The sequence below is a fragment of the Vicugna pacos genome, chromosome 8, assembly GCF_048564905.1.
Source record: "Vicugna pacos chromosome 8, VicPac4, whole genome shotgun sequence".
In the NCBI taxonomy this organism is placed as follows: Eukaryota; Metazoa; Chordata; class Mammalia; order Artiodactyla; family Camelidae; genus Vicugna; species Vicugna pacos.
The window spans coordinates 31,388,417-31,403,023 of NC_132994.1; the positions used below are offsets into that span (position 1 = coordinate 31,388,417).

The 14,607-nt window shown below is 45.5% G+C and overlaps 1 protein-coding gene across 1 annotated transcript in view; it reads right to left on the reverse strand.

The window, feature by feature from the left end:
- Positions 1–10,187, reverse strand: part of PREP (prolyl endopeptidase) — a 114,948-nt gene extending 104,761 nt beyond the window's left edge. The window contains exons 1-2 of the mRNA XM_072965692.1: positions 9,750–10,187; positions 4,572–4,646 (exon numbers count right to left, since the gene is read on the reverse strand). Coding sequence (XP_072821793.1) covers positions 4,572–4,646; positions 9,750–9,794 — 120 coding nt within the window. The 5' untranslated portion in view covers positions 9,795–10,187. The remainder of the gene's footprint in view (positions 1–4,571; positions 4,647–9,749) is intronic.
- Between the last annotated feature and the right edge of the window lie 4,420 nt (positions 10,188–14,607).

Sequence of the window (14,607 nt, forward strand, 5' to 3'; positions counted from 1 at the left end):
CTTTTTAATGACCACAAACCTCCCTCTCCGGCACCACACGCTACTGACCCCAGTGAGACTTCACTAAGGGTCAGACACCTCAAGAATATACCACACTCAGTAGATGTCTAAAGTGCTTTTAACCCAGAGCCTTCCCTGTACCTTATTTTTGCTTACTTCGTATTCTATACAGATTGCCCTAGAATTACAAAGGCACTGATGAAGCTGAAATCATCGGAAGCACTGCAACCTTGCATCCTTTTCCCACTTACTATTCTACCACGAGCACTTTCTCAGTTCATAAGCAATCTTTATAATCCAACATTTTAATAGATGCACGCACTATTTCATCAAGCAGGTCCACCATATTCGGCTTAACCACTATTGTTGGAAATGGAGATTTCCAATTTTTCACTATTAAAAATAATGCCCCAAACTGGCCCTTTTCTAGATCGCCCTATTTCTGAGGTGACATTATTTACCCTCCCAGGAGGCCTGAAATCTCTTCTTCTAAGTATTTGCTTTTTGTTGGTGCTATCAGATGGTTAATTTTTCATTATCGATGGTCTATATGAGTACAAATGATTTTATGTTTATTTTGGACATATTCACTTTACTGAGCTCATTAATTCTAGTAAGTTCTCAGTTGTTTCCCGTAGGTTTTCTAGACGTATAATCACAGAATCTATAGTGAATAATTTTATCTTCTCCTCTATAAATTTTAGTCCATGTTTTATTGCAGTGGTCAAAGATTAGCAAACATACAAAAAAAGCAGCGACAGAGATATTCCAGCCTAGTGTTTAGGTTGTTTTGAATATTTATTATCTTATTAAAGTTATTTCTATTTTTATTTTGAGTTTTCTTTAATTTTTAAAGTATTAATTAGGGTAATAATAAAGGCTTACTTAATCTATGAATATAATATTAAACTGTTCTTGAATTCTGGAACAAACTTTGTTTTTGTTTTTATCTGCTAATATTTACTTATATTCTTTACATCTATATTCACAAGAAAGGTTGGCCCATATCTTCACTGTCCAGTATGGCAGCCACTAGCCACATGTGGCTACTGAGCACCTGAAATGTGGCTGGTCTGAATCAACATGTACCATAAGTGTAAAACACACATTGGATTTTGAAAATTTAATGTATGAAAAAAAGGATATAAGATATTTTAATATTTTACACTGTACATTGAGGTGTTAATATTTTGAGTATGCTAGATTAAATAAAATGTATTTATTACAATTAATTTCACCTGTTTCTTTTTACTTTTTAATGTGGCTCCTAGAAAAATCTGAATTATATATGTAGCTTATGCTATATATCTCCTGGACCGTGCTGGTCTGTTTCCTCTTCACAAAGCATCTCTGTTGAATTTTTACATCAAGGTCGAACTGACCTCAGAGAATCAACTGAGTAGTGTAGGATCTTCTACCATCCAGAACATCTGCTATAAAATAGGGTTATGTGGGCCCTGACTTGAAAGGATTCACCCAGATTCAAGTCTCCCGCACCACTGTCTCTAAGAATTTTCTAAGTTACCAGACTGCTCTGATATTCTTTCATAAAGGATAAAGCCTCAAACGCCAGCAGTCAGAACTGGACAGCCTGTATGAAATACTAGGTTAAATCAAAGACCTACTGATAGCTTTTCAGATCTTAGTATAAATGAGCTATCGATGTTCCTCACTTTCGGACTGGTTTTTATTGAAAACGTAGCAAGCAGTTTTTTGTGTCCTGAAGGCTACGTGAAGAGTCCCGTCTTTACATCAAGGTATGGCTAGTACACCTTTGTGTCCACGCCTCTGACTGTGAGTGGAAAATGTTCATGTTGCTCTTCTGCTCATAAGAAGAACACACCCCACCTATTCAGTCTGAGACCAAACTTCAACTATCAGGTCCCAGATGACATACTAGCTCTGGTCAATACCGAGCCTGTTTAGAGAGCGGTGGGAGAGTATGTGTGGAGGACATGGGGTAAGTCGCGAGCTCACAGCCCTCTGACAGCTGAGGTATGCTATCTGAACAGGTCAGCGTGGGAGCAGGGGTAGGGCAGCCCAGGGTCCCTGCAGGACCTGCAAAGGCCCGAGGCAAGCACAGACATGAACAGATTCCTACAGCTTGCATTCCCAAAGCTACTACACTCAGAGAGTCTTTGATCTTTTATTATTTCTTTACCATGAAGTTGATAACCTGCCTGGGTTCCACTCCTGGCTCCATACTTAACTAGCTGAGTGACCTTGGACATGTTCCTCGGTCATTCTAACTCAATTTCTTCATTTGTAAAATGAGGAAAATAAAGACCTCTTACAGAGTTTGAGAACCGAGTGAGATAGGGTATGCAAAGCTACCAGTGAAGTACCCAGTACATAGTAAGCCTCCAATAAACATGCCATGAAAATAACAGCATAGAGACCAACGTTGGCGTCTGTCCACTATTGACGGCAAGATCACTAATTAGCAAAGTTTCATCTACTGGTAAGTGGCTTGTCAACCAAAGGACCAGTCAACATCAATTAAGGAACAACAGTGTACCTTCCTTAACACGTAAACAAAAACTGGGTCATTCTGACACAGCTGAATCACTCAATCGCCATCAAAGGCTGAAGAAATCCAGGTTGCAGTCAGTAGCTCAGATAAAGCAATCATCATAGAGACAGTCCTTGGGGACAGCTTTCCAAGGGATGCACAGGAAGTTCATTCCGTTCCCTCATGCTCTCCATCCATCACTGGCTGTAGAGCTGCCTATGACTCTCCATCCCCAGGTTGGTCTCTGTCTCAGTTCAGCCCAAAGCTGGACAATCAAGGCTGTCCATGGCAGACCTGAAGTGAGGCGGCTGCCTCACACCTGCTCTCTGCTCCTCCTAGCCTTCAACTGCTTCTAAAGTGACCCATCTGCTTCTCATTTGGGAATATCTACCCAGGAACCTCCGTAACCCACTGCTTCACGAAAGAAAAATAAAAACACAAGTACCAGTCATTCTCATCAAGGAGACCTGTCTGTCTTGAAGGCAATTAGGAAAGAGAGAGAATGAAGGATTCTAGATAGAAGTAAAAATGATGAGAAAATCTCAAAATGGTGGTTTATGTGCTCCAAGGACAAAGGATAGGGAAGAAGTTTTAAGAGCTTCTGCAGTAGGTAGAGGAGGAGAGAAACGCAAGCCAGGAAGAGGTGAGGCTGGCAGAAAGGCAAGCCAGCAAGCCAGGGCTCTGGGAATGAAGGAAGAAAAAAGAGGTGAGAGGGATTTACTCCAGCAGGAGCAGCAAATCCTCTCTCTGCTTCTACTTTCTCCTCTTCCACTCATCGCCGGGCCTGGCTAAGCCCTTACCCGACTCAGTTCCCCGTCAGGCTTTTCTCCAAGGATACGAAGGTGGTGAAACCTGCAACCTCACTAAGCAGGGAGCATGGGGACTGGGGGAGGTGGGCAGTGGGCAGGAGGTGGGAGGAGAGGGGCAAGGAGAAAACCCTGATCTCACTGGCCAGGTCCACATCAGAAGGGAATGCCTTCCTGGCAGATCTGAACTGTCCTGGAAATCTGACCTCAGTTCTCCAGAGACCACTGGTATATATGGTGGCAAGGGACCAAAAGACAGAGGAGCAGGTAAGACACAAACTTTTAGAAGCTGGCCTAGAAAACCACCCAACGTGCATTTAACTTTCTTTTTTTTTTTTTAGTGAGAAATGTACTCTGGGATTCTAAAGCAGCTCAAATAAACTTTTGGAATGGTGAGCATATTAGAAACTGTATACCCAGTCCTACATACTATTTATAACCATATTTACAATTGCAAATATGGTTCTAAATAAAAGAGTCAAGGAACTTGAAGTGAACTGGAGAACCACTATTCCCTCATCCAAGCAAACATAATGAACCACATACAGTATATGTAAATGATGAATCTCAAACGACAAGTCCTGTTCACTCCAAGGAGGAAAAAATGTCCGTGGGACATGGCACTTATGGGTAAGCTTCATCACCGAAATGACACTTCAGCTCAAAACACTACACATTTCTCCAAAAGAACAGGAAAGCGTCACATTTTTAGACAGATTAGAAAATTCTCTTCACCCCTTTACTTCTATATAAGATACTTACAATTTACTTTACTTATAATTTAGTTCTTATTTTATTGTTGTTGCATTAAAATCAATAAGTAATCGAAGACCAGTATTCAGTTTTCAAGACCTGATATTTGCTCGACATATAAGGTTTCTTTCCTTCAGAAAAAATGTATTAGGCAATTTTCTCCTCCACATGATTTTCCTCTAGGTTTTCATTTGGCTTTGGTAAAAATCAGTTTTCCTTTTTTCAAATATTTTCATGTCAAACAATTGGTTCGTCAGTGTCCCTATAAACCATCAACATTATTCAAAATGGTTATGTGATACTCTCCAGGTCTATAAATGCTTTCACCTCTTTCCTATGAATTATTTCACAGCAAAGTGTTAGTACCAACAGGTCTATTTACCATCCCACAGTGGAAAACCCAGGAAGACACCAGGAAGGAAAAGCCATGATTACTAATGTCGAGGGTCTGGTCCTAGCTACGAAGGCTGCCTCATCTTTCATCAGAAACCCCAATTTACCTTCGTCTGCTCACTGTCTGGGTCTTCCAGCCAAGCGTAAGGGTCACAGATTTTATGCCCATGATAATCCTGTACCTGCAAAAGACAAAATGTAGTATTAGATAACAAGGGTCTAGCTCCAGTTAAATTAGTACTTTCTGAGTGTGGTGGAGAAATAGGAGAGAGACAGACAGAAACACCCCAATTGGTTCACTGTCAACGTGTCTGCCCAAATTACCATATGAACCGAAGTTGGCAGGTTTTCAAAGGTATCGAGCCACCCTCCATGAAAAGAACGTATTAGCTGGAGAGGGAAGAATGATGAAAGGTCAGACTAGGAACTGCTCAGTCTGTACAACACAAAACAAAGGCCCGCTGCTGTGCTAAAGAAACTTGAAAATGTGCTGTTGGTGGCAAAGCGCAGAATGACACCATGTGGTGGGGATGCCGGAAGGGCACGCTCGTCGGGGCCGCCACACACATGCCCGTCTCCCTCTCCTGCTCAGCTCGCTGGTAATTAGAAAGTCTCCTAAGCAGGTATAATATGATCTGTTTCGCCTCCAAGGCTAAACTGCCAAAAAGCAAGAAACTAATGTGTAATGATGCTAACTGACATCAAGCTGAAAAGGCTGACTTAAATGCAATGAAAGAACATTTCTAAAACTGAAGCCTTTCTTCCTCTCAGTGTACTGTTATGAAATGCTTTCTTTCACTGTGCAGAATAGGAGACACAAAGGCATCACACGTTCAGACTACCTTGATATTTGAAGAAATAAAACTTAGTGGGAGTTGGACCTGGCTAAGGGGATGCCTTTGGGAGGGCCCACGGGGGCCAATGTTCTGAGCCACCTGAGAGCTTCTGAAAAAACAAACTCCTGGGCCTGGCCTCAGAAAGTCTGTAAGAGCAACTCGGAGTCACCATATCCCAGGTGATTATGCCTAAAGAAACTATCCACAGAGCTACAAAACCTCTCCATTTCATGCTAACGTGATTAATCTAATTAAGTGAAACCACCTGGATGTCTTTCCAAACAAGTCTCTCTCAACAACTCTAACATTCCAGTTAAGGCTTCCTGATGTTGTCCAGGAGACTAAATGAATTTTTCATTTGTCTCCCTGCTTTGTTCTAAAACACCAGAAGGTAAGGGCTATGCCCTAAGGAAAGCAAATACTTTCCTAGAAAAGGAAAACCTGCTGTTTCTACTGCTGGTCAAAGTTCCAGTGTGGCTGCTGGCCAGTCAAGATAAATCTCCCACCAAGCCTCAAATCTCAGTTTTCTGCAAGGGGTCATCAGGTGCTGCGCAGAGAGCACCTGGGAAATGCACACCCGGAAGAAGGGGCAGTTAAGGTGGGACGCTTAGAACTGTTCTCATCAAACCTAATGACGGATGAGCGCAAAGGACAGAAAGTCGGACGAAAACCTTCCTGACGAGTCTTCCTAAAATTACCAATTTTCACTCCTTATCAAAAGCCTCTAGATGGTAGCTGATTATCGCCACTGAAGCAAAGCTTTTTATCTCTTCTTCACTTGCAAGTCTCTTACATTTTACACACCTTGAAACAGTTGTAAGATATGCTTACAATAACAATCGACTTTTCTGACAATAAAAGGTCAGAAAAATGTAAACTTGTAAAAGATCTTCCAATCCAGCATTTTTAGGAGTAATGACAAGTGCAACACTCCCAGGGCCAGACTGAGTTCAATCAGAGCTGTGACTCAAAACAATCTGCCAACAGCTTTTCCCCAAAAACTGCTGGGAGGGGGCAGACCACACATCTTAAAAATGTTCCTCGATTATGATGCTACTAAAACTCGGACATATCCAGAGACTTAACTTCTCATAAAGAAGAGGAAAAGAGTAACTGCAAATCATGGTAGTTTTATGACTACGTGAAGATGTTGCCAACTGCGAGACCCATTTGCTAAATATCCATGCTGTCATGCCTGATGTTTTAAAGCAAACTTGCAAGAGTTGATGACATTCCTATTTTACAGACTGAAGAAGCAATTCACAGAGACTAGAAGGGTAAAGGCCACAGATTTATTGTTTATACAGAGATCACTGTGAGCTAAACATTGCGCCATAGCTACATTCTCTGATCTGTCCTCACTGTGAGGTTATTACGAACTCATTTTCCAGATGAGGAAACTGAAGCTGGAAAAGAGTGAAAGCAATTGACAAGGGCCAGATGGATAGTAAGCAGGGGGTGAGGGGCTGTGACCCACCTTGAGCAGACTGCAAAATCCAAGGACTTAACCTTTTGCTAATAAGCAGGCCAGCTGTGAACTGGCAGGTGCACAGCTGGACCCTGACTCAAAACCCAGTGCATTCTACACTGTACTGCCTCCTGAATGGTGTTTACCTCTGAGCAAACAGCCTCTTCTTCCCAGAACCAGCACTGTCATCTAAAGCAGACTAAAGTCAGTTCCTGAGCAGACATTTTTAACCACAAGAAACTGATTCTCTCCAGGACAATCTGCCCTCCCTCCATCCACCCACTCCCTACGTGTTTCTTTTACAGGACCATACCCTACAAATGAGGTGATCTCAGCCACATTCCCTGAACTCAAGTTGTTCAGTATCTGATTCTACCAAGTGATTTAAGTTTGCAAACCTGTCCTTTCTTCCCAAGAGGCTTTAAAAATAGAATCCTGATAAGACACTGTTACTATTCAACCTTTTACTTGTATTATTCAACAGCTTGCCTGCTGCCTTCAGGATGAAGTGCAGACTTGTACACACAGCAGGAAGAGCCCATCAAACCTGGCCCCATTTTCCTTTTTTTCTTTTCAGCCCCCACCCAAGCTTACCCACCCATGGATGTTCCAGTCACAATGGCCTTCCTGCCGTCCTAAAGCAAATGCAGTTCCATGACTGTCCAGCTCTCAGAGCTACAGTCAGTAATGTTTTTTACACCTTATCCAACTGGCCAACTTCCAGGCTTAATTCACATATCGTCTCCTCCTCCTGATGGAAATGAATCTCATCCTCCTGTGTTCTCCATGCACCCCCCCCACACACACACACACTTGTCATCCCTACAGCAGGCCTGAATTCCCCGACAGCATCACTCTCCAGGGACGGGCAACGGCATTATATTGGAACGTCATGGTTTCCAAAAATCTGCTCGCTGAAGCAGAAATCCACCAAAAAGGACTGCATGCTCCGGCCCCACACTTCAGCAGGAGACTGCCCAGTATGTGGCTAGAAGATGCACAAGAGAGAGAGACAGAGAGCTACAGCAATCTGTAGCACCCGCTGGAGAGAAAGAAAGCCATCCTAGAAGTCAATTTGAGCAAATGCGTAAGTCAAGCATTAGTAGTTAGTAATCTGGATTCTGTCGCAGGGAAAACTGGCCCATGTAAGCTATCAGGGCTGGGTTAGGTACACTGTGGGGTCCACAGAGCAATGTCCACGCTGGACCAGAGCTACATTTCCTTGGCCATGAGGCTTATCATGAGTTCTTTGATGAAAAGGAACTGGAGAGTATTAAAACCCACAGTACACCCTTCTGAGTTAATTGTTCCTAATCTTTCTGATGTCTTCATAAAATCCTCACTTAACTGTTTCAAGAACTGCTAAACGTAGATAAAGGAACTGCAGGATTTTGGTAACCTGAAAAGGTTAAAATCCAAGCTTTACAGAGAAGGAAAAAAACCCTTTAAAAATAAAACAAAAAACCAAAATCTAAAACGGCACTTATCAAAACACGTAACAGGTAGTTCTTTATATTTTTATCTCTCCTGAAAACTCAAAGATCTTCAAGAATCAAACGGAGAGAGTCACATCTTGCCATTAGTAAAGTCTGGCACGCTGCTGGGCTAGACTGTCACGAGAACGAATGAATGATGATACTCTTCGTACAGAAGCAAGTGAGCTCTGTGGTTAGCCGAGCCGGCCCGCTCATAATTCACATACGGGAAACATGGCCTGCAACAGGTAAGTGACCTGCCAAAGGGCATCCAGCAAGTGAGGGACAAAACCAGAACTAGCACTCAGGTCTCTTCTTATTTGGTCTGTCCTGTTTTCCATTCCGGCTGGATCACTTTACCCCCATACACAAAGGAAACAACTTCTTCAGCCACAGGAATAGAGCTTCTTGGGCTGTTAAAGAGTAAATTTAATAAGCAAGCAGCTGAACAGACTGAGAAAACATGGTTACCAGATGGCCACTGGTCTAAGAAACCATGCATGCATCAGGGCCACTTGGAAGTCTTAATTTAAAACAGTATGTCCTTTACTCTAAAGCCCCTCTACACTTTACCCCCAAATGAGATGTGCTTTAAAGAACAGACTTTCTCGTGTAAATCGGGTCAAAGTAACCAGGAAAAAACCTAGAACTGTACCATACACAAATCCTTTTGTTCTATTTCCATTTTAAGTAACCTGAGGAAGTTGCCTCCTAAGAGAATCATGCCCACAACATTCGGATTTACTCCAGTTCTTAAGATGCCATATTATCTGTTAAACAAAATAGCTGTTTGCCCAAAATCCCACCCACAGGCTCTCAACAGTGACCCTGAGTTCATCTGCAGCTTAGGGAAATGGTGGCTAACCCCCCGTACTAGGCAGAACTTCACTCAGAAACGGGCCATCTCCTCTCCCTTCTAAGGCCTCCTCTTACCCCTATCAACTCCTTTTCTTGTTCAGGAACACCTGGCCCAGCACTGCTACGCTACGGGGGCCCTGCTCCATCTTCCCAAGACTCTGCATCCCCGGCGCTGGACCCCAGCACCCGGCCAGGGGCAGGGTAAGCGCTCCACACACGTTTCCAAATCGAATGAATGAACTTCAACTCGAAGTATTTTTAATTTGTGAGTTGAAAAAGTTTGCTTTCGTTTTAAAATTGCACATCATCTACACGCATGCACACGGTCTCCCACGACTACATTTAAGCAAGAGCCTCCTAGGGTCAAAAACAGGTACACGTTCGGTTTTCCCACTCCCTTAAGTCGCCCGTCCCTCTCTGGAAGTCTGCCCTTGACCCCGTTGGTTTTAAGAAGCGGCTAAGCGGCGGCTGACCACGGGCTCCGCCGCCAGCAGGCGGATGCCTACCGCCACCAGGGGCCCCGCGGCTCGGGAGGAGCCGGGCGCCCCCCGCCTGGTCTCGCAAACAAAGGCCGAGGGGGAGGGGAGGGACGCCGGGGGCGAGGGGCCGCGGGCGGCGGGGAGCGGGCCGCGCGGCCGGGGTACTCACGGCGGTCTCGTCCCGGTACACGTCGGGGTACTGGAAGGACAGCATGGCTAGGGTGCGCGGGGGCGACTTGGGGTCGCGGGGTCCGGGGAGCTGGCAAGTGGGCCGCAGGGCGAGGCAGGGGCGCGGGCGGGGGCCGGGCGGGCGCTGGCGGCGGCGGGCTTGTGGCTCTCGGCCGGGGAGCGCAGGACCGGACCGGCGGCGAGGACGTGCGGAAAGCAGGAAGCAGCTGCTGGCGAGGCCGGGAGCCCCTCCCCGGCGGGCGGGCCCAGAGGCGGCGGCGGCGGCGGCGGCGGCGGCAAGAGGGAGCAGGCGGCGCCGTGCGTGAGCCAGGCCGGGCGCACAGCTCCCTCTGCAGGAGCGCCGGCCGCGCCCGCGCCGCCCGGGCGCACGGACCACCGCGCCCGGCGCGCGCCGCACCCACCGCGCCGGGCCCACGCCGGAGGTGGGCCCACGCCGGCCGGGGACACGCCCGTCACGCCGGCCCCGGTCCCCGCGCCGAGCACACGTGCGGTCACGCCGGCGGGCCACCACGCCCCCTCTCCCTCCCAGATGCACCCCCCACCCCGCCAACCCCCTTACATAGCTGGCCGCTTTGCTATTGCGGCGCTGGCTCGCTCGGCCTCCCTCAAGGGGAACTAACGGGGTGCGGGGCGGGGGGGTTGCGCATTCCAGTCCCTCGTCTTCTTGTTACCGGGCTGGGTAGGAACCGCGAAGAGACCTGGCCTCATCCTAGCCTTGAGAGCGGAGGGCTGCATTTGGAAGGGAAGGAATAATGAATTTTGAGGACCATGAAGGGAACACATCTCTTCAACCTCAACAGCCCTGGTGGTTCCTGAGTGATTTGGCATCTGGATTACGGAGGTGTGGGTAGCACAAGGATGAGCCCTTATCTGAGGTTTACCAGTGGAGAGGGGACCCAAGTGGGAGGACTAGAAATCATTTAGGGTCTTTTGCTCATCCTGCCGTTTCCTTTATCCCTTTCCTGTCAGTGCGTTTGTTTATTGAGCATCTTTTATGGGGGTTGGGGGAGTGGAGGTAGTAGATGCTTGACCTCAAACCCATGAGATTTTAATAGTTAGATATTCATCCTCAGGTGAGCGACAGGTATTCTGGTCCTGCTTTTTGAACCATCAGGAAGAAGCTTTATAGCCCTGCTTATCAGAGCTGTGGGCAATGTGTTTTGTACTTCTGGCTTCTTACAAGTCCTGGGAGGTCATGGGTGTGACTAGAAAGTCCTTCACATCCTGAATTCCTGATGGACACGGTAACTATTGTAAGCTTGTGTCTTCTGTTTCTTTTCTATTATCGTCCCCATTCTCACCCATAGTTCAGTGTTTCTGTTCATGGTGGGATGTTTGATAATCATGTTTTGCATGTTTCTAGACCTCCACTCCTTGGGTAACCTGAGAGTCCTCAGTTCTGGGAGAGCTCACACTGTTGATGCCAACTTTGTGCAAACACAGGGACATAGCACGCTGCAGCCCAGTCACCACCCCTGCCTTGCCTGCCTGTCACCGAGCCCCAGGGCTCTGCCAGGCATTGCCTTATGCTTCTGCCACGTGTGGGCATTTGTAAAGAGTAACTCAGGAACACCTGATCCAGCAGATCGAACAACAACACAACAACAATAATAATTAATGCTTTTGGAGAGCTGCTTATATGCCAGGAAATTATCTTGTTTAAACTTTATGAGATTAAGAACTAACATCCCAGTTTTGCAATTAAGGAAAACTGGGGCTGTCTTTAGCCCAAGACTTCAGAAATAGTGAGGGAAAAAAAGATTTGGGATTCAATCCCAGATGGCTCTGGTGCCAACACTCATTCTTAACCACCCTGATGGCCTCCCTCTTCAGAAATAAGGAGCATTCTGTGGTCTAAAGCACACCTCTTCATAGGGGGAACTTCCCTAGGACTTCATTTTATCGGAACCTAAGGTAGAAATTATAGGAATTGTGGTACCCAAGGGATAAATCACATCACAAGTATCCTCTGTTCTCCTCCAGGCAGTTATCCTGGTTCCCAGCTCCTCTGGGCCCGGAAAGCCAAAGGTTTGTATGTTGTTCACACAGTGCAGTCAGCTACCAGCAATAGATAGTCTGTCCCTGAACTGAGGTGGTGTGGAGCAGAAGACACACCATTCCCCTCCAGCAGGCCAGACTGATCATGCACTACCTGCGTCTGCCATGTACTTATGTATGTTGTCTGCTTTAATCCTCCTAAAAAGCCCATTTTACAGATGAGGAAAAGGAATCTCAGCAGCTTGAAAGGAATTTGAAGTCATCACATAGCCAAGACGGAGACAAATGATTTGTCAGTTGACTGCAAAGTCCATGCTTCATCTTGTCCACAGGAAATAAAGAAAAGGGGCATATTTGGACCATCTCAGAAATGGAGGTGCTTCCTTCAGAATAAACCCCAGGGTGCCGTTTGACTTCTGTTACCGCACACTATTTCCAGGGGGATTATAGAATTAATACTGCAACAATTCATGCTGTAAGATGGAGCAACCCATCCCCACAAGTCTGTTGTTGGGTGGGGACTGGCAGAGGCAGAAGGACCTCCAGGGAAGCTGGTAGCTCCTCCTCTATTGCCTGACCTCAAACTTTGTACCCCGCTCAGGTAACCAGAGTCACCCTCCTAAGGAAGCAGGCTAGTGATCACTTCCTGCTGCTTGGCTCTCTCAACCCCTCTCCGAGTGCTTGACAAAGCATTCCTCCCCACCAACATGAGGGGGTTTCTGGTAAATGCACAGGGATGCTTAGCCAGGGGGTAAATGCAGACTGAAATCCACCTCAACTCTCCACTTGCCACACTGTGCACAGGGCTCTGGCTGCATTCACCTGGAGGAAGGGGTGTCTTTATATTCTCACAAAGGGCCACCATCAAGGGGCTGCATCTGCCCAGGGGAAGCCTATTTCTCTAATTGATGCAAGAGTGCCGTCTGTAAAGACTGATGCCTCAGGTGATTGCCTGGATAATCCATCCTTTAAATTGACTCTGGTTTCCAGGTAACTAAGCTAACCGACTGACTTGGTGGAATGCAGTCATTTCCAACTACTTTCCCCCAAAGACTTATATTACTTTTTCCATTTATTTTGAATGAAAATTCATATATATGTTCCTGTATATCTAATCTCTGCAAAGCATCATGAAGTGTGACATAGCAGGACAGTAAGAGTGAGGTTCTCTTCCTGGCCCTGTCACTCACTGTTTCACTGGCTCTGAATGAGGCCTTGCATCAGCACTATTTTTAATCTCCAACAGGAGGGAACTGGATCAGGTGGTTTCAAAGAATTCTAAGATACTTGAGTTCTAATTAAGAACTCAAGTGAAGATGGAGGAGCCTCAAAACTGACTCTGGATTGAAGAATGAAATTGCCCTAGGGGAGTGCCATCCATGCCTTGAGGACAAATGGAGGCAAGAATGGGCAGTAATTGTCTATCTACTGAAAGGCCTTTCTCTATATTCTTCTGTTTTCAAACCATCCGCAGGCCCAGATTTAGCTCAGAGGCCATTGCTGGGCCTGTGGTTCTTACTGAATTCAAAGATCTGGTCTTTTCAGGGATTCTAACTGTCCCCTTCTAATACCCTTCGCTCATTAGAGCCATGTGGTCAAAGGGACATGTGAGGTGTCTGGGATTTACAGCTGTGGAATCTCACTCCCTCCTCCCTGAACTTAGTGCCTAACTGAATTAAATACCAGAATGAGAGGATAGGGCTGAGTTACATTCAGATAAAAAAAAACTGGGCAGAGAAAGTGGATCAAGAATAAAATCTGGAATATTTTTCCACTTCAGTCCATAGAACTTACTCATATCATTTCTAAGGAGATTCCCAAGTGGGGTGTGTTTCCAAATCAGGAGATAGAAATATTTTTTCCTACTCTGTTGTTAGGAGAAAAATCAGGTGTGGCCCCCACATGTAAAATGAATTTGTTTCATTTAAGTAAAGAAAGATGACATCTGTTCATCTGTTTTAAATTTAGAACTTAATATCTTTCAGTAAATACAATATGTGATTCAAGAATCTGTTCAAAATTCTTGGCTGTAAAAGTGGAGAGGTAGGAGTTGAGGAAGAAACAGAGAGGAAAAGAAAATGAGGTAGATAAAGCAAGATGGAAAGACACCATCCCAGATTTGATACAATCAAGAAAGGTAAAGCGAAGCACAAAAAGATAATATGGAGACACAATAAACACATGGAAACACATGCAGAAAGCCAGAGTTGGACACACAGAGAGACATTTTTTCACAGAACACCACTTCATCGTATGGCATTTAGCATATTAGTGTTAAAAATGTTAAGTTCTGTTGGAACTTTTACGACGCTGGGGTAATAATGATGGACCTGGTAGCGTTTCCCTCATTAACTGAAACTAAGCAGTGTAGCTGACCTGCGCACAAGAGGTTCTCTGCCCTGTTCCAGGTCTCTCTGGACTTACTAGGAAGCAACCAGACTGTTTTTCCATTACTACTGCTTCTCTCATGAAGTCCTCAAAAGGTGTCATCTTGAATTAGCTAAACCTAAAAACCAAACCTACATTCAAGTTCACTGTCCTGGTCTTACTTGACACGTATAGTTTAGCCATTTTACTGCGGCCACACAGCCTACAGTAATCACAGTATTATGGTCTCTAATAAGTAATACGTGCCTATTATGCTCTGCACTTTTGGAGATTCAATGTCCAGTAAAACCTAGAGTTTGACGGCCAGCTGGTTTAAGGGGTTGCCTCATCCTCCAGGACAGTCCAAGTTCTGGAAGCCCTCTCTTGCTGATAGCTCAAGTTTCATTAAAAAGTAACTGACAGAATTCCTGATTCTAGATGAGCCTTACCATTTTCTTCCATCTTGCTGAGGG